Raw genomic sequence first — 19,721 nt, forward strand, 5'->3', positions numbered from 1 at the left:
CAAAGGACCAGGCAGGATTCCGTAAAGGAATCCTGCCTACAATCCTACAATAGACCATATTCACACTATCAATCAAGTGATAGAGAAATGTGCAGAATATTATATATAGCTTTCGTTGATTACGAGAAAGCGTTTGATTCAGTCGAAACCTCAGCAGTCATGGAGGCATTGCGGAATCAGGGTGTAGACGAGCCGTATGTAAAAATACTGAAAGATATCTATGGCGGCTCCACAGCCATCGTAGTCCTCCATAAAGAAAGCAACAAAATCCCAATAAAGAAAGGTGTCAGGCAGGGAGATACGATCTCTCTAATGCTATTCACAGCGTGTTTACAGGAGGTATTCAGAGACCTGGATTGGGAAGAATTGGGGATAAAAGTTCATGGAGAATACCTTAGTAACTTTCGATTTGCTGATGATATTGCCTTGCTTAGTAACTCAGGGGACCAATTGCAATGCATGCTCACTGACCTGGAGAGGCAGAGCAGAAGGGTGGGTCTAAAAATTAATCTGCAGAAAACTAAAGTAATGTTTAACACTCTGGGAAGGGAACAGCAGTTTACGATAGGTAACGAGGCACTGGAAGTGGTAAGGGAATACATCTACTTGGGGCATGTAGTGACCGCAAATCCGGATCACGAGACTGAAATACTCGGAAGAATAAGAATGGGCTGGGGTGCGTTTGGCAGGCATTCTCAGATCATGAACAGCAGGTTGCCATTATCCCTCAAGAGAAAAGTGTATAATAGCTGTGTCTTACCAGTACTCACCTACGGGGCAGAAACCTGGAGGCTTACGAAAAGGGTTCTACTCAAATTGAGGACAACGCAACGAGCTATGGAAAGAAGAATGGTGGGTGTAACGTTAAGGGATAAGAAAAGAGCAGATTGGGTGAGGGAACAAACGCGAGTTAATGACAGCTTAGTTGAAATCAAAAAAAAAAAAAAATGGGCAGGACATGTAATGAGGAGGGAAGATAACCGATGGTCATTAAGAGTTACGGACTGGATTCCAAGGGAAGGGAAGCGTAGCAGGGGGCGGCAGAAAGTTAGGTGGGCGGATGAGATTAGAAAGTTCGCAGGGACGACATGGCCACAATTAGTACATGACTGGGGTTGTTGGAGAAGTATGGGAGAGGCCTTTGCCCTGCATTGGGCGCAACCAGGCAGATGATGATGAAGACTGGAAGGGCTAATAAGCGTGAAGCGAGTGCGCACGCGACACCACGTACCATGCCACGGACGAAGGGCGATCTGGGAATCTGCTGCCTTCGGTGGATTCATGCTTAGGTGTCATCACAGACTGAAACCGCTGTGCTTCGGAATATGTGCGATAAACGCTTTGCAGGGCAGTGACAGCTGTGCAGTCTTTCTGCTTTTGACAGCGGACGATGCATTTGTGTTACTAAAACAGCCATGTGGAAGGATGGGGAAGAAGCGGCTACTGTGAGTAATTAAGGGACGAACCCTTCTTACCGCTGGTGTCTGTACGCTCGAGGGCCGCAGGGAAGTCGAGGATGGCAGATGCGGTGCAAGAGTGGACAAGGCTCGTCAGAAGAACTGCGCAACATCCAACGGCTGATGGTCGTGCGCGTAGGCCCGGTCAACGCTGTTCAGCACTGCGTGGATGATACCACAGAACTTCGCTTCCGTGCAGCTTCACTTACTGTGAGAACAATATACCTCGAGCCGCAGGCGGTGTATTTAAACACGTAACGACGTTCTCCTCTGCTAGCCTAAGCCATGACCGGCATGTGTGTTTGCTTTCAAACTGCGGATGGGCTAGCCATACGTCGTAATGTGCGTAAAGTGTGCTGCCGGTCATCGCCTGTGCATTCTTTCAGTGAGCGTGCACATTCATTTTCTGAACAGCCGGCAAAAATATCAGGGGACTGGCCCCGCAGTCTCGCTTGCGGAGTTCACTATATGAACTCCTTTCAGCACTAGAGCACAATACTCGAGCGAAATGACCCGTTGGTCGCATCACTACGGCGAGTGTACGTCCGCGCAAACTGGTGTGCTTGCGCACCGAAGGCGAGAAATGTAAAGAGGAGAACCTGTCCCGACCAGTATGGCGGAATAAGGCAAACTTCAGGCTTCACTGAGCTTCCTACTGGGTGACGTCAGGGCCTCTCTGTTTTGCCTTCCATGCTAGCTTCGATTTTTACATCGAGTTTATCACAATGTTACCTAGAGCGAAGGATGTGACACCACACAATCCTGCAAAATAGTGCACGTAAATCTTGGAAAGGCGACGACTTGGGCGTTTAGAGTACATGCAGGGTAAGCTATTTTTTTCACAAAGACCCGCAACAGAACCTTTTACTAAGCAAACGCTATACAAATAACTTTCCCACGAAAGATCTCGTCTCATCCTATATAGCTAGGTGCTAGACAGCGGAAAGAAAATTAGCAAGAAAATACGTGCCAGAGTTTCAGGTACGCAACAGCTGATTTGACGAAACCATTGACTACGCTTAAGCCGGTATACTGTGGGCGGGTTTCTAGGTGAGAGCGCCAACTAACCGCATTGGTAAGCGCAAGTGATGCTTTGAAAACTATGTCTTCATGGGTCTGGCTCCCCAGTCATTCCCCACGTTTCAGGGCAACGCATTTGAAGCGAACGACGCCCGTGGTAGCAGAAACCCACGCGTTGTACTTCCTACCCAAAAGGTACCCGCGCACAAGGCCCCGTCGAGCGGGAGGGGCGGCTTCCATAGGGTGTCTCACGGGGGCGACCTCCACCACTGGAAAAGCTGGCGCCACCGTCGGCGTGACGTGGCATGAGGGATCATGTGGACACAGCGGCCGCGGCGGCTGCATCGGAAGCGCCGAAGCGAACTGAAGACGAAAGTTTAAAGTCCCACCTGCGCTGTGGTTCTGATTAAGTGGGGAGGTTTCCCGCCTTGGGGGGTATCTGCTAGAACCGGCAAACAGCCATCGACTAGAACTCGGGCATGCAGCAAGCACAGACGCGCGGAAGATTTCTGCTGCGGCCTCGGCACTGCTATGTTCGGTAAAAGCAGAAAACGCGCACTGAGACGCTCGCCCGCTGCCCGGCTAATGTCGTGACGCTTTATTTGGTCTACGAACTTGTTCATGCTAGATTCTAGCAAGTTAACTGGAATGGGGGGGGGGGGAAGGGAGTGGTAAGAAGCACATTAGGAAAAGGCGTGACACATGGTCATGTTTGTGTTATATATTAATGTAGTGGAGTACGAAAAAGAAGCAGCTGCAAATCGCATGCTGAGAAGATCAATAAACATGTAGTGCGACGCAACTTGACAAATAATATTGAAACGTCCTAGAATGTACAAGAAAATAAATATTGAATCGTCGCGACGGCACATCACAGTCGCCGTAGACGTCGAAATTTCTAACGAAATTGTTTTTGAACAGCTCTGATAGCGTCCACGCAACAATGGTTGCTTGTGTACTGTCAAATGCTCATATTCTGCGGCCTTAAGCTCGCGGCACAGTATGAAAACGCGCCCGCAGCGAAAGCAAAACATTCTGCGCGGACATGCATACAGAGGAGACTGCGAACCCGTGCAATCGCTGCGTTGAGGCTTCATTCTAATATTCTCCATTCGGTTATACGGACAGCCTATTATAGCAACATATTTCACATAGTTTACTCAGCGTTTGTTTAGCTTTCACGCAAGAAGCCGGTTCGGGAGACTCCATCGCGGCGACCGCTCGCAGTGGTACTCGCTGTACATATTCGGTAAAGAGATAGCGTCTGTAAACGATTCTATGCTTTCAGTTTGCCCAATATTATTATTTTGACAGTAAAAAACTTCCCTCGTTTTGAGAGTACTTACAGAAATGCCCAGGAGGGCTGCCGCGTGGTGTTTTTATTGAGCGCCGTAAGCCAAACCTATGAGGAGCGCGCCGCGTGATCCCCTCATGCTACGCAAGGGAGGCGCTTCCGACAGGTGGCGACTCCGTAAGTCCTCGCCTCCAATATTGCGGCTTCAGAGGAGGTTGGCTTGCCGAGGCTAGCAGAATCGCATGACGCTCGCTCCTAATTTTTATTTTTCCTTCCAGGCTTCGTATTACTACACGCGTGTTGGATAACGTGGACATGGCTACATAGATAATGCGTTCTTAAGATCATAAACGTTTTTCATTCACCCATATTATATTTTTCAATAAAGTTTACTCACCTACAATGTATAATCAAGCAAAGAAAAGCAAGAGCAGACGACAAACTGTTCCAAAGCGAGCGCGAATCGTGTTTTCTCCAACGTTAGTGGCCCGCTGATACCTGTTACGTTTTATATAATCTTACATCCCATCACAAGTCCTCATAATTAAACGAGACATGTTTTTTGTGTAATAATATAGCTAAAACAAGTTTTTGCGTGCTGTTTTAATAGGAAATGAATCATTGTGACAGACGGAACGGTGCTAGCAAGGCGCGTCTTCTAGTCTTGACTCCGAGAACAATGCCAATCCGAAGTCACCATATACCGACATTCCCATGGATACAACTGCGCCAGATTACCGATCTAGGTAATATAGTGAGAAACTCCGTGGATTTTTACAGCGAAGCTTTGTACCCACCAAGGCATTTGTCGCGTCCGCGGACAAAAAATCAGGGGGAAGCGCGCGCCGCTGAGTTGCTTACAGCACCACCAGATGGCGCTCGCAGCGGCGGCGCCGATCGTGCGGGGGAAGTAAGAAGAACCAGAAAGCTCGCCTTCGCGCATAGCATTCGCCGCAAGCGTTTCCCGGTAAATATGGTTCAACAAGTTACGTCTCATTGGTTGATATCGCAGCTTTCTCGGCCAAGCACCTTCACGGCGTGGATTGGAGCGTATGTTTTTTTTTATATATATACAGTGTTGCCAATTTCGCGGTTGGTGTACAAAAGTTAAACTTTAGCAAGGTACGTATAACTGCCGTATATATAAACGTTGCGTAATATTAGTAGGACGTTATTATGCGGGGGAAAATAGTAATTTGCGGTCTTATTTCTTTTTTCATTGTCTTGTATCATTTCTTGCACTTGCTTGCTTCGTTCGTTAACGGGAGGCGTTTCCGCCGATGTTATCGCTTTGGCAGCGATTTCAAGTTCTTTGCTGCCGGTTCGTCTGCTGCTTTACCGGACCGTTTTGGCGATACCATCACGGTCGCTGGCGCCTCATTTACGATGTCGCTGGCTCTTCCGCTGCTCTGCTTATGTGCGCCTATGCTCGCCTGCTTTCCATGATTTTTTTTCAACTCTAGCGCCAGCCTCAATTTGGACAGCTTCGCGAATACATGATGAAGTGAGCTTTGTGGTTCAACTGCACGGTGGGAGAACCAGCCGAGCCGCTTCAGAGATGCACGAGGTAAGCGTCTTGCACGTTGTTATGCAGCTAATTAACGCTATGCTTATCGTATACAGTTGCTATGCTAAGAGGGCTCCATGCTGTTAGCACTTTTTTACTTTTTGTTGGTAATTTTATTAATGGTTTGGCGAATGCGTGATACAGCTGCCTATAATTATTACTGCACTACAGTCTCATGCTGACGCGCTGACGGAAATTGCCCTCGCCCTATTTCATTCTAAGATAGACTTTCCAAAAAAAATTGCTGGTCGTTTGTTCGATGCGTTTTGTAAAGCGATATCGTGTACGTTTGAAAAATTTCTGAAGTTTTTGTTATCGGTTGTGACCGGTTGCGACGAAAATGATCAAACACGGGCTATGCGAATAAAAAAGGTTCGTTTTTAATGAGTACCTGCATTATGAAATTAGAAAGTGCACTTGGAACCCACGCGTGCGTTTGCGTAATCCTCAGTTTGTTCAACTTCGCTGTAAGCTGACGACGCGGCGTTCATTGTTGCCTGCATAAGCGCTGCTTTGCGTTTTCGCCTTAAGTAGCAATTCCATTATTCTTTGCCTATTTTAGTGTTTGTCTTATGGGGCACGTGCTACAAGCCCTGACTGGTGGTATTACAACTTAGATGTTCTGCTATTGTGTGCGTCTGCCGTTTGATGGCACACTGGCTTCGGTGGTAAGTTATCGCTGTAGGAACAGCTTTAAGACACGCTGGATGAAATAACTTGTATATAGTATCAGACAGAGGCTGTCCTTACCTGCAGGACAATCTCCACGGCTTGACTGAGCGCTTCAAAAAAGCGCACGCCGGCAAGATATCATTTGTGGACAACAAAACATAGAATTGAACCGCATAAGCAGAGATCTATGAAGTAGCCAGCGCTTGTAAAATGAAAATGCTTGCTTCTTGATAAGGTTGAAAAATGCCCTCCGTATCTATAAAGACGGGCACACGCTTGGAGTGTAAGAGCTCGCGCTTCTATAAGCATCGGACTTCTTCCTATATATTTTTAAGGTCATGGAGGCTTCAGTAGAAGTGTAGTACGGATTCGTGCCACAGCAGAGGTGTATTATGCCCCTTCCTGTCAACCCTCCATGGTAGCACAGTGTCTATAAAAAAAAAAAAGAAAAAGGAAACTGAGGGGAAAAATTCGACAAGCTTAATCAGTATACTGCCAAATAAAGTAGCAATTCATTCTGGGATTATTTTGGTGTCATAAAAAGACAAATGTGCTTTTTTTTCTATTTTACAATTTATTAGCTGGTAACTGCTACGAAACAGGGCTTCTGGTAAAAGAGGTGGCCGGCCTTGTGGAAGCCCGTGCACGGCTTTCGTGTCGTGCGGAGTTGCGTCGCTCATTTGAGCGCCGTGGTTTGGTCCGAATTCGTTCATTTCCTTGCGGGTTTGTTCTTGGCGTAGCGTGCGCTTCACTTCAAATTTCGCCTGACCTAGCGCACCTCATTCATTGGCAAAGTAAAATGCGACTGCAAAGTGTTCATTACAGTGCTCCATGCGACGTGGTGTGTCCCGCGGTGACGATTAAAGCGGAGCGCGAAGAAACGTCACGGTTTCTTTGTTCACTGTGCAACTAAAACAAGCTCCGAGCGCACTACAGGCAACAAAAGTGATAGGTTGAAATGCTTTTTAAATGATAACATGCAGCAACGCTGCCTTGTCTTGTAAAAGTTGAATGTGAAAACATCGTGTTGCGTAGAATTGTGAGTGCTTCAATGATCGTGTGAATAGGTTCCGGACGCATCGCTATGTTGTGATTTTGGGTTAGCCATACTACTTTCCCTTCATTGAAACATAATTTTTTATTCGGTCATGTATAGTGGGCGCACGATTCTATGCGAATGAAAGTGAAGTGGCTTTTTAAACCTCTCTGGCACTGTCATTCATTGCCATCCTATTTCCCCACGTTTCTAAGAAACGTACAGAAGCAATTGCCGTCATCACCAGCTTAATTATGTTCACTTTAGACACATAGGTCATCCCTATATTTTAAAGACGCGCTGGCGCGTAAGCTGAGGCGAGCTGCAAGCTCAGGGAAGAAAACTGTTCGCATAGTGCTCAAAATGGCGGACCTTAAAGAATTTTAAACATTCGCGCGAAGCAACGTAAAGTCACGACGTCGCCTCCACTTGCCGATTCCAATGCCCTACTTTTTCTTCAATTTTTGTTTTCTTTTGACAGAATAAGTTGTCCCCCCCGACGCACATATGGCGACGGTTGTAACACAACGTCATTTTCTAGACATCTGGGCTATGCAAGCTTCGCTACCAGTCTAGGTATACATGCCTTGGTCTACCTGCAGTGGCGGTCATGAAGCAGCAAGAGAGAACTATCTACTTCACCCGAAACACATTTCTTTTTTGTAATCTCTGCAAAATTTTCTTGTCAAACGTACGTATACAGACAGCCTGGTGAAATGTAGGCAAGCGGATACAGGTGGGCTATTGTGGTATTTCGTTATCGACGGATCTGACGTCGGCCCATTCCACACGCCAGTGGTCTGAGCTCTGTGCAAGCGTGCGTGCATGTTTTGACCGCGTCGAAACAAGCGAGCCGAGTGTGCGTGGCGAGGTCGACAGCGTCGCTTTGTTCCGCTCGCTCTGTTCCCGTGGGCCGCGAGCACGCTGCCAGGCCGGCACGCGTGTCATCGCGGGGCCGCAGCTGGTTCTCAGGCGGGCGTCTTTTTGTGTCTGACGTGTGTTTCGAAATGCCGGAACACGGTGACCGCCGAGCGATCGTTGCGAGGCCTCCCCGTGCTGTGCAACTGCGCATACGTCGCAGTGACGCCAGAGACGACGAGGATGCGCATCCATTGTTTTCTGGGACGAAGCGGTGATTTACGTGGCTCTCATATAGCTTCGCACTGTGACACATTTGTGTCACCTGTATATCCGGGGTCGTATCGCAAGAAGCCGACAAAGACACAGCACAGGGGAAGCATCACAGTGGAAATTTCGTGTATACTTATTAATGAATTGAAGAAATTATAAATGATAGAAACTGGATGAAAAAAATTGAGTCATTCCACCCTGTGAAGGTGGTTGACCAGTGAAGATGCTATGGTGGTGTAAATTATGTTGGGATAGAGTTCGTTGGTATGTAACTATGCATATAATTATGTATGTGCCATTTATGCGAAATGGAAAGAAATATCAGGCGCGCACGAGCAGCGAAGCTGTGGTGTGATTTTGCTGAATCGACGCAGCTATATATATATATATATATATATATATATATATATATATATATATATATATATATATATATATATATATAATGTGTGTGTGTGTGTGTGTGTGTGTGTGTGTGTGTGTGTGTGTGTGTGTGTGTGTGTGTGTGTGTGTGTTATTACAAACATGGGGCTGTTCGTTTCCCTCCCGTAGAAGCCCATGTATTGACTACAGACGGGAATTCTGTAACGTTTACAACTTCGCTGTGAACTAATTATGACGAGTAAATGAAACTCGGCGTAATGACAGAGTCGTTTTATTGGCCAATTTCAGTATGATTTTTTTCCAAGATACCTACATTACATTGAGAGCTACAGAACATTCGCGATAAAGTTGGCTTTGTCGCAAGACGTTTTCTTTTTCCGGAGGGCAGCCAATGGCAGCTTCGCTGTCGAAGCAAGCAAACCTTGGCCGCAGGTGGGGGACGAAGCCACGCCTTCGCGTTACGGGTGCAATGCTGCTACCGCGGCGCCGTCGACTTTATCGGGTATTTGTGTTTATCTATTAAAGGTAAACCTGGGAGTGTTAGCCAGCGCCACCCCTCACTGTCTTGTCGGCGGATGTGGAACATTCTTTTTTGTTGCAGGCGTCACGTGCACGATACCTTTTTGGGTGAAGGCAACTGAACCCACGCACGTTGCCTGACGGCATCAACGTTGCCGGATTCGAGGCCTCGCTATGTAATGAACGCCAAGAAAGGAAACCGTCAACCTGTTAGAATGTCTAGAATGCGAAACCGAGCCAGCTGTCGGTTTGTGCCACTCTGGCGTGCTTGAAGCCCTTCGGTTCAGCGAGAGCAGGGAGGAAAATAAACATGTAGGTATTAGAGATTAGTAAGAAGCGATTAGTAGTTTGGTGGAAGAAACGTAGGCAGACGGGCAAACAACGGAGGCGTACAAAAAGATAGTTCCCAATAGGGGCTCAGAAAATTTGGTGATGGAAATCCTTCGCGCTTTTATTTTTTTTAAAAATAAGTAGGCAAAATAATAAGAGTTGGTGGCGCAACCCACCAAAGGTGACGCTCACAGCATCCATCCACCCGCGGCAGCGGCGGCGCCGGCCCCACAAGGGAATTAAAAGAACCAGAAAGCCGTATCCGCGGCAATGAGGAAGTAAACGCTTCGAGAATGGATTCGAATTGCGCTTCGTAAGTACGCGCATGCTGCCGCTGACACCGTGATGCGTTCAAGGCGTCCGTCGTACTCGCTAGTATAGTCGGCGACTCCGAGTTGATGTTCGCCTCGGCGTCGGTGAGGGAAACTTGAAGTTGTTGTGGATGTCGTGAAGTCACATTGCAGTAGGCAAGTCTGTGACGCTTATTGAAAAATGGTTAACTGTTTATTAAGATAGAATAGGCAAGCGATTGAATGGAAACTAATTACACGTACACAAACCTACGGGTCAAAAGTTAGAATTTCGGTCTTCTCTCTCTTAGCCGAATCTCCACCCCAATACCCGTCCAACGGCCCTGCACGTACCTAAAAGCATACCCAACATATCCCCCCGCGCCCCGTCGTTCGTCCAATCACATTAAGGTGAGCGCAGTGTCCACACAACGGGGCTCCACAGTGACACTGTCCGGAGTTCCAATACGTCAAGGCCATTGCCACAAATCCTTTGCATTGCAACGAGCCTCGTGTCTCACAACCTCGCAAGACACACTTCCCTGAAGAAAACACTTCCACGCCCCGTTGGGGCATCTGGCCCGTTTGCGGAATGTCTCGGCATGGTGCGGTTCAGCGGCAAGGGGTTGACTTCAAAGCCACGGCGCTGCTTCTGCGAACCGACCGGCGGGAGTTCCGACTCACGGTCGGCTCACGTACGCGCTCTTCGTAAACAGCGGCGCCGCCGTCTTGGTGTCGGACCACGCGTCTTTTTTGACCACCCCGCGTGACCGCTACATGCAGCCGCCCGCACAAACGCTGAACTCCGCTTAACAAAAGCCTCGGTATAATTTGTGTGCGCGTGCGTGCGTCCGTACGTGTACTCGTGTCGACTCTTTATGCACTCGCGCAACGCTTCGTTGTATATGAGTGCCGTTGGATCTGCCGCATTTCTTTTAGCTGCACCAATTAAAGAAAAATGCCTGTGGCAGATATCACAATTCGAACCCTTGATCTAAATTACCCGTTGAGGCGGCCTTCGCTTCTACGAGGACCAAATGCTTAGTTGAAAACTTAACATAATTACGCGAATTAACATTTTAATAATTGCTTTTCGGCACATATTTCAATCTACGAATTGTAGCTAGTGAGTATCCAGGCCATATCGACTTGGAACGAAAGCTCAAGACTACGCCGGTTTCGAGATGTTAACTTCCGAAGTGTAGGGCGAAATGCATTGGCGTTACAGCTGTTTCTGTGTTTCATTGCATAAAACAGCGTTTTCTTTAAAAAGGTAAGTGGAATAACAGTGAATTCTTACTGCAAGTTTGACGGCGCATAACTCAGAATTTGTTCCAAGTCGGTCGTTGTCGGTGGCGGCTCACCGTAAGGGGGTGACTGAAAAGAAAATGAGCGATGTAGTTTGACGGCTCTACGTGTGGTTTCTAAGACGAGGGGACAAGAGCGAGGGAGTGGGAAGGCGGCAGAAAGAAGAAAAGGAAAAAGAGAAGGACATAGAATGGTGGGGTGTTGCAGGGGCGTAGCCAGGGCGGGGGGGGGGGGGGAGGGCACCGCCGATCAAAACAACCTCGGCGCCGGAAATCATTCTGGATTTTGTCTAGTATGGGTCTTTTCCACGCTCGAAAAGACATCTCAGCGCTTACATTGCGAACTCGGGCCGGATTTCGCGGTGACCCCCATGTACCTGGAATCAAATAACTCAAGGAGCCCCATCGGAGCATGAAGTTTCAAGGGCGTTTTGATGGCGAGCGGGCTCGTCGCGGCATCTCGCGGAGGCCGCGGAATCTACGGAGCGCATGGATGTCAATACCGAAACTTTATGGGAATAAAGTTCTCATAAACTTTTGATGCGAAAGGTGCATTGACATTTCTAAAGTCATGCTTTAGTATTTCAATACCGGAACTTTGTGGGTTTAATGTTGTTAGTATAAACATTTGGTGCTGAAGGTGCATTGACGTTTCTAGAGTCGTACATCGGAACATACGAGACAAGCCAAATCAGCACACTATCAGACAAGTTGACAAAGCATGCAGCGAGGTCCGATGAGACGAAGGTAGTGGTGGTTTATTTGTGCTCTCATGTCACAGAAAAAGTGGCTATGGTGTTGGGCTGCTGAACACGAGGTCGCGGGATCGAATCCCGGCCACGGCGGCCGCATATAGATGGGGGCGAAATGCGAAAACATCCGTGTACTTAGATTTAGGTGCACGTTAAAGAGACCCAGGTGGTCGAAATTTCCGGAGTCCTCCACTACGGCGTGCCTCATAATCAGGAAGTGGGTTTGGCACGTAAAACCCTATAATTTAATGTCACAGAAAAAAATATCAACGTTCTTTTCACCTACGCCAAAGCATCCATGTCGAGACACTAAATGCAACAAAGGTAACTACGTTCTTATTTATTTTTCTACTTTGGCTTTTATTCGAGAGGAGACATTAAGCCTCTTCAGTTTTCTTGTTCTCGCTACCCGCGGGCTGCCAGAGCCAGCCAGAGCGCGTTCGTTTTTCTCTGGCCGAGTGGATTTTCGCCTGGCAGAGTTCTGGACGCCTTCTGGCTAGCATACGAGAAAAGAAAACAATGGTCGCTCGCCGCCATCACTCTGGGGGCTCCACAGATTGCAACGCGTTCGCTTGAGCGCAACCTTTCCGGAAAGTCTTGTCTCGCCGGTGTAGGAAACCGATCACTATGCGTATGTTTCTCTGTGGACCAAGTGTCTCACTTTTTCTTCGATATTCCTTCTGTAGCCATATTAGGCGGCCAAAGTAGGCATTCAATTGTGGCCAACATGCTTTCCTTCGGTTTTTTTTTTTCATTTCGGTGCCCTCATTCCACAAAAGAAAAAAAAAAGAAGATTGTTGTAGCGCAGCGAATTGTCACATGGTGAAAGTTCAATTTTGTTACTTCTTTTGCGGCCACGGGACGCTTCAGTTGCTGGATACTCTTATTATATTATTGCGATAGCAACTATGTGGACACTCCAGGCGCATTCCTGCCGTCGTCGTCGTCGCCCTCATGTGCCGTATAAAGTCCAAGGGCGATAACATCGTTACCGCGCGCCGCATGCTGTATGGCCGAGCGAAAGCGTAGGGGGAGGGGGGGGGTGGCATGGGTGAGCCGACGATGCTGGCTCAATCTGGTGTGCGCAAAGGCGAAAAGCGGGGAGAAAGCGTGCCGCCCTCGCGCGCGATACGTTAAGGAGAGCGGAGGGACTGGGGCGGGCCTTATGATTCTGTGGTCTGTGAATCTGTGATTGCGCAACATGCTTATTTGCCTTGTTTGACGCATTATATACCGTGACTTTTCTTAGATACGTAGACTTATTGGAGACTTATACGTATAATATTTAAATACCTCATTGCGAGGTTTTGTGTATACGTGCAGTGAACTTTGTTTCCAAAGGCACTTTTTTGCGCATCTGTATATTCGATTGTATATTCGCATTTCTAATGTGTGAGAGCGAGTCAAATGAAAGTGAGCCAACCAAGCCCGCGCAATAATGGTTCGGTTCATTATCTGCAAGGCATGCGCGTGGCACACAGGTATCTCTCATTTACAAAAGTGACACGCAGGTGTGAGGATAAATGTTCTTTCATGCGCTCAAACACTGGGTTGAACATGGTAGCGTGACATAATGGACGCTCCAAAAGTTGAACAGCGTGGTGTCGTGAGGTTTCTAACAGCTGAAGGCGTTTCCCACAAAGAAATTAGTCGCCGTGTGGCTGCCGTGTACGTTGAACATTGCATTTCACTTGCCACTGTGAAGCGTTGGCGGAAATGGTTCAATGAAGGACATGAAAATTGCAAAAATGATCCAAGACCGCGCAAAAGCCTCGGTGCAATCACCCCCAACGCAATTGCAAAGGTTGATGAGCTGATTATACAAGAACGGAGGATAAGCGTCGACGAACTGGCAGAGCGTGTGAACATCACACATGGTTCGGTTCACACCATAATTCATTAACATCTCGGTTATCGGATCTTGTGTGCGCAACGGATGTCCAAAATTTTGAGCTACCTCCAGAAAACGGAGAAGTTCGGCGCTGCTTAGACACATCTGATCCGGTATCACAATGAGGGTGACGACTTCTTGTCTTCAATTGTGACCGGTGTTAGATACGGGACCTTTTCCTGAGCCTGCTTCGAGTTCACCAGACCACATCGAATCGCGTCACAGCTAATTAAGGAGCGCAGAAGCACATCTACCACGTTCCCGAGGCGCCGCACGTCCAAACAAGTTGGCGTCCCCAACTTCGTGCGCCGCAGGTAGAGCTATTCACTGCTTGATTCTTCCCGAAAGTGTAGCGGGAGCCTGGCACGGTTACAGGTAACGTAGGTCCCGAGCAAAGCTGCTTTGCAGCACTGAAACGTCGCTCGAAGACATCCCGTCTCCCCCCATCCGCCTATTGTGACGGCGCTTGCAAGCCAGGAAGGCAATACCGCAGAGAGAAGTAAGCCCTCGGACAATTAGAGCCCAAGGAGCGACCCTCTGCGCCGGGTGTGACACAATCACACGGGCGCCTACCATTGGCCGAAAATGACGCCACCTGAGCGGGCTCGCCGATTGGCCAAAAATGACGCCACCTGAGTGGGCTCACCGATTGGCTGAACGTGACGTGACTTCGAGACACCGAAAAGGTTAAAAGCCGGAGACCGGGAGCAGCGAAAAGTACATTCCTTCATTCATCTCTTTCGAGCTTCTTGCCACGGGCCGCAGCGTCCGAGTTGCTGCCGGCCCGTAATGACTTTATGACTGTTAATTTATTTGTGCTCTCACTGTAAATAATGTAAATAAACCTCCAGTTTTCATCTCAAAGTCCTCCTCAACCTCGGTTACTCCCGCACCCATGGCCGGGCAAGGTCCAAAATCTGGGGGACAGCAATTGGTATTGTCCTCCATTTCCAACAACTGGATGTCAACGCTGGGATCGTCCTACAACTCCAACACCGGGAACGAATCATGGTGCCACTACTACGAGCCTGAAACACGATGGCAAAGCCTACAGTGAAAACATTCGAATTGACCACCCCCCAAAGAAAGCAAAGGCCGTCATTTCCACCGGAGAGGTGTTGTTGTCTCTTTTTATTTTTTCGATCATCAGGGGCCATTACTGATAGAATTTGCTAAACCTGGAGAGACCATCAATCGTTTCCGATATTGTGAAACGCCGGATCGGCTGCGTGTCGCAGTAAAGAACAAACGACGTGGAAAATTGATGAATGGGGTCATATTGCTCCACGACAATGCCCGTGCCCACGTCGCTGATGTGGTTAATACAAAACTGGCAAAGTCCAAGTGGGAAATGCTGCAACACCCGCCGCACAGTCCAGACCTGTCGCCTTGCGACTTCCGCAATTTGGGGCAATCGAAAAAACAGCTCAAAGGAACCAGAATCGTGTTGGACGATGACGTGAAAGAATCAGTCACAGACTTTTTGAAGCAGCAACCGAAGGAGTTTTATGAGACGGGAATCACGCGACTCGTTATTCAGTGGGACAAACGTCTAAATTCTCATGGAGACTACTTTTGAATAAAGTGCTCCGTTTGTCATATATTCGCATTCGCTCACTTTCATTTGGCGCGCCTTCATATATTTATTTTGCAGAACTCCTGCTTTTTATATGTGCTCTCTGTTGCGACTATAATTTCCCTACAATTACTACAATAGCTGCTCCTGAGCAATACACTGGATCAAAGGACAGCGTCATTGAGATTTTTTCTTTGACGGTCGCACATGTACAATAATGTAAACAAGGTTCTTGACTGGCAAAGTTTCATTAAAATATTTGTCCTCAACTTGTTCATTTCATGGCCTATAGATTTTTCATATCAGCGGTATGCACTGCTCTGCTGGTTTCGAACTGATATATTTCTAAAGTTCGTGTGATTTTTTCGTTACTTAATAAATAGACAAAAACCTTGGAAGCCTTGATATCAGTTATTTCGGACACAATTTTTGGGACATACGAGTATATTCTTCTATGAAAAAATACATATTTGTCTTGATGTGCGTAGCCTTCAAGAATTCGTTTGCAGCATCTTTGGCAATGGCAATGCAGTTATTATTCATATATTGGATCACTCGAGAAACTATGAGGAGGAGGCCGAGCTGCAACGTGAGCCCCCCATACGAAATTTCTGGCTACGCCATTGGGGTGTTGGGGGAGCGAGAGGAGCCTTCAGAGGTGTCGTAGGCGACGTGCGTTTGTAGTATTAGGAGAGCTGGTCACCCGGTCAGTGCGAGCAACAAAATGACATGAGTTGTTACTCGCACACAAAGCCGGCCGACCGGCTTTCCTAAATCCACAAACGCACGCCGCCTATACGTCACTTCTGAAGGCTCGCTAACCTCCCGCTCCAACACCACACCTTCCCATGTCCTTCTCTTTCTCTATTTCTTTTCCTTTTGTTTTTTGTTTTCCTTTCGAATGTTTCGATTCGCCTTGGATATACGACGCGCGATTTCCATTGCTGCTGAATTTTTGTGTGGCTCATTCAAATAAGCTGCTAACACTTGTGCCATCTGCATGCGGCAGTGTGATTGATCTGCAAGTTACCGAATGTGGAAATTTTACGTGTACGCCAATAAGCTTCGCCTTATACGAACATCGGTTTGTTTCTGCTTAATTTTCTGTCCATTTGTGCACGTTTTGGGAAATCTAGTTCCCGCACGACGCCGCCTGTGCCGTTTGACACAGGTTTGTAGAGGTGCATGACGCGGTAAGGGACCAAAAGAATTAAAAAAAAAAAGAGCAACGTGTCCGTGAGGCCACGGCTGTTTGCGACCCAGACCCCGCCTGAGCGCAGCTGTGCTCCCCTCTTTATCAGCCTCTTTCCTGTACACTGGCGCATCGACCACGTGACCCCCGTACGCCTCATATGTGCCTGTAGCCACTGCGCTGGCAGCATTTTTGCGAGGAACGCAGGCAAACATGGCTTACGTGCTCAGGCGTCCTCGGTGCTTCTCGTGCTTTTTGCTACTCCTAGTCCTAGTTCTTGCTACACCGCTGTGTCGTGGATCTGAAGCGATGGGTGACTGTTCGGGACGCTTCCATGTAGAAGATTCGACCGTCAAGCTCTACGTCCAACAGTTCCTCAACTCCACCCGCAGCCTCGTTGAATGCCGCTACATCTTCGAGGCACCACGGGACTCGGGCTTGCTAGTCTTTGCGAATGACATCAGAGCCGTACACGACTCCGATATACCAGGGTGCCCCGTTACCATCTACAACAATGCCAATGCATCCGGAGAGCCTGTCGTTTCTTTGTGTGAGCACTACGCTACCATGACAATTCCTGTGCCTTCTTCCGTAGCCTTGGTAGTCTACAAGCCGCAGTTCAATGGCACACCGTACACCCTAACACTGGACTTGCAGGTTACTCTGACCGGAGGAACCAACCTTCGCGCATGCGGCGACTCCTATATTAACGCGCTGTCCATCGTACCGATGCAATACTCGGTGGGTTTTAGAGCCGACGCTGGCTCGGGCGACACGTCTGATTTCTGCGACCTCAACGTGACGAGCAAGGACAGTGACGAAACCTTGGGCACCAACTGCGTGCTCACCAGTGACGGCGTCTGCAACTACGAGGTTCTTGTGAACAACGGAAGCGCGGCGGAATCCGCAGGCTCGGTTGACCTAGACGTCTTTGGCGGATCGGCCACGGTCAGGCTTCACCCGGCCGGCATCACCGGTGTCCTGGTCTCCACTCTTCCGGCGGGATTCGTACCCCTGACCTCCCTACAGCCGCCACCCGCAGTGTCGCCGCCGGAAGAAACAGTTACAGCGTCTTCTGGCGCAACGAACGGCGCTGACGTGAACGAGACTTCCACAGAAGGACCGGCTGGTTCTCTTGTGAGCTTGGACACTGACTTGGCAATGAACGAGACGGAGGCACCGATGTTGAACGTCAGCGACTACAACACGACCACAGGTGTCGATGCCGCAAATACGAGCACTACTGGGGGCAATGATGATACTAATAACGACGACGATGACGGCAATGTCATACATGTCATCATAATCGACGACACTCCGACAACGTTCTGGCGTAGAACAACTCATTGGTTCAGCGAAACGTGGACCACCATGTATTATACGGTTACGTTTACCTACAGGAGTTTTGAGACATGGGTTTGGAGCTGGTTCTGAGTCTGACAATCGGAGGCTGTGACATAAACCCAGCAAAGTGTATCTACTGAGCAACACGATAAAGATGGCACTGTCATAATAAAACCAGTGATAAGATGGACTTTTTTTATTTTCTCGTCTTGTGAACACAGTGTGTATGCTATGTTTGCGATGTCAAATTACTCATAATAAGCTGACAGTCTATCCACGCGTGTACTCTAGCCTCGGATAAACCCTGCTTCTTGCAGCACCTGCCATGTTTTCATTTTATGAAACCGAACATAATGCGCTGTTCGTTCGTTAGACAACAAATAAAGCTTCATGTGAACCTACTCGACGAATGTCTATGCTTCCAATATTTCCAAACTTCCCACGCTATTTGCGCTGACGCGTAACACATCTCGCAGCTTAAGTATACTTTTGGATGCCAGAAGCTAGTTTTTCGTGCTCTCTACGGACGGTTGTATACCGTAGCAAATTCAATCTCCCGGAGACGTAACGTTACAACAGCGATTACAGTCGGTCAGCTTAGGATGATTCATTCGCCGACAATCCTTGCTGATGGTTGATTCAGAAAGCTTTATAAATTCTTTAAGTGAATATCAGTGTACAGAGCTTTCTTTGCCCCTCTCGGCCGTTGTCGTGGCGGTGGCCGGGGGGGGGGGGGGGCATTGGTGGTCGTACTTTCCCTGCTGATAGGGCGCATTGTTGCGGCTTGTGATTGCTTTTAGGCCAGGGATCCTCCATGCACATTGGTGAGTACGTCCGGGAAAAGGGGCGAAAAGGTTTATTTGCCATTATTTACAGTGACTCCAGATACGGAAGACCATTCCATCTAGGGGCATACTAAATGAATGAGCTCGCGTCAGGACACGTCAGCCTCTACTGCACCTGAGGTGCCCGCTTTTAAAGCGAAGCTTTCTATGTCTCACTGGTTCGTCCGTGAGCGCCGAAAACGCATTGAAGGAAAACCATCTTACGCACCTACTTAACTGCGCAGAACTCTACAGTTTACATTCGTAGTACCGCGCCAGCGTAGACTGGCCGGCCGGTCAGTGCCTGATAACGGCGCGAAGCGACGAGCTCAAAGACTAGCGCATGAGCACAAAGTTCACTGGAAGTGCAAGTTGCGTCTGCGAGGCATGACACTACTCCTGTCGCGATTAACATGAGCTTCCCTGCTTATCGGAGACAGCAAGTGCGCGTGAACACGGGCTCGTCTTAGGATCTCGAAAAAAACCAAAGCCCCTTTCTTAAAGAAAGATAGTTGAACGCCACGTCACCTAGACGAACTGTATATATCTGCATTGTATTACGGGCGTCACGCAATGCCTTCCCGGCCGTCACCATGGGCAGGCCTCGGGTGCAGCGCACGGCGGAAGAGGCTGCCGTACGCGAACGCGATCGTGCCCTTAAAGGGCCCATCACCAGGCCCCATAGCAAATTTTGGTTATTCGCTGGAAGTTGTTACGTGTCCTCTAGGGAGCGTTCTGCCGCAAAAATTTTTCATGTCGGCTCATTAATAGCCCACATAGAAATATTTCAGTGCCGCCAACCCATGATTTCAGCAGGCGGGTTCCACTGCCAAGCAAGACGCTCTCCGCTCGCCCCGTCTAGCCTCCGCAAGCGAAATTCCTTCCCTGCGTTCGCCCATACCGGACCTCGAGGATCGTGTGACGCATACGTCACACCGCCTTCATTTTTTTTTTCGGCGCTACGCATTTCCGTCGACGGCGTCGCGCGCGATATGTCTCGTTCACGCAGCGCACGATTTTGCGCGCTGTGCACAAGAAAACATTACTAGCGGTATAATTCAGTGCTACACGAATACTGAGACAGAACAATCGGATCGCAGAGCGTGATCACGCGCTGGAACACGGTAGAAAATGG

At 48.5% G+C, this 19,721-nt stretch overlaps 1 protein-coding gene and 1 long non-coding RNA gene across 2 annotated transcripts in view; both read left to right on the forward strand.

Moving 5' to 3' along the window:
- The first annotated feature begins 4,939 nt into the window (after positions 1-4,939).
- LOC142559786 (uncharacterized) overlaps positions 4,940-19,721 on the forward strand; it is a 120,668-nt gene continuing 105,886 nt past the window's right edge. Inside the window, exon 1 of the long non-coding RNA XR_012823251.1 lies at positions 4,940-5,338. This is a non-coding gene — a long non-coding RNA (uncharacterized LOC142559786). The remainder of the gene's footprint in view (positions 5,339-19,721) is intronic.
- LOC142559767 (uncharacterized) lies at positions 16,579-18,168 on the forward strand. Its single transcript, XM_075671400.1, has one exon. The coding sequence runs from the start codon at positions 16,632-16,634 to the stop codon at positions 17,850-17,852; it is 1,221 nt and encodes a 406-aa protein (XP_075527515.1). The 5' UTR covers positions 16,579-16,631; the 3' UTR covers positions 17,853-18,168.

Source organism: Dermacentor variabilis, chromosome 10 (assembly GCF_050947875.1).
Source record: "Dermacentor variabilis isolate Ectoservices chromosome 10, ASM5094787v1, whole genome shotgun sequence".
In the NCBI taxonomy this organism is placed as follows: Eukaryota; Metazoa; Arthropoda; class Arachnida; order Ixodida; family Ixodidae; genus Dermacentor; species Dermacentor variabilis.

Excerpts from the sequence above, each read along its gene's own strand:
- LOC142559767 (XM_075671400.1), top strand. The coding sequence starts at position 16,632 with ATGGCTTACGTGCTCAGGCGTCCTCGGTGCTTCTCGTGCTTTTTGCTA.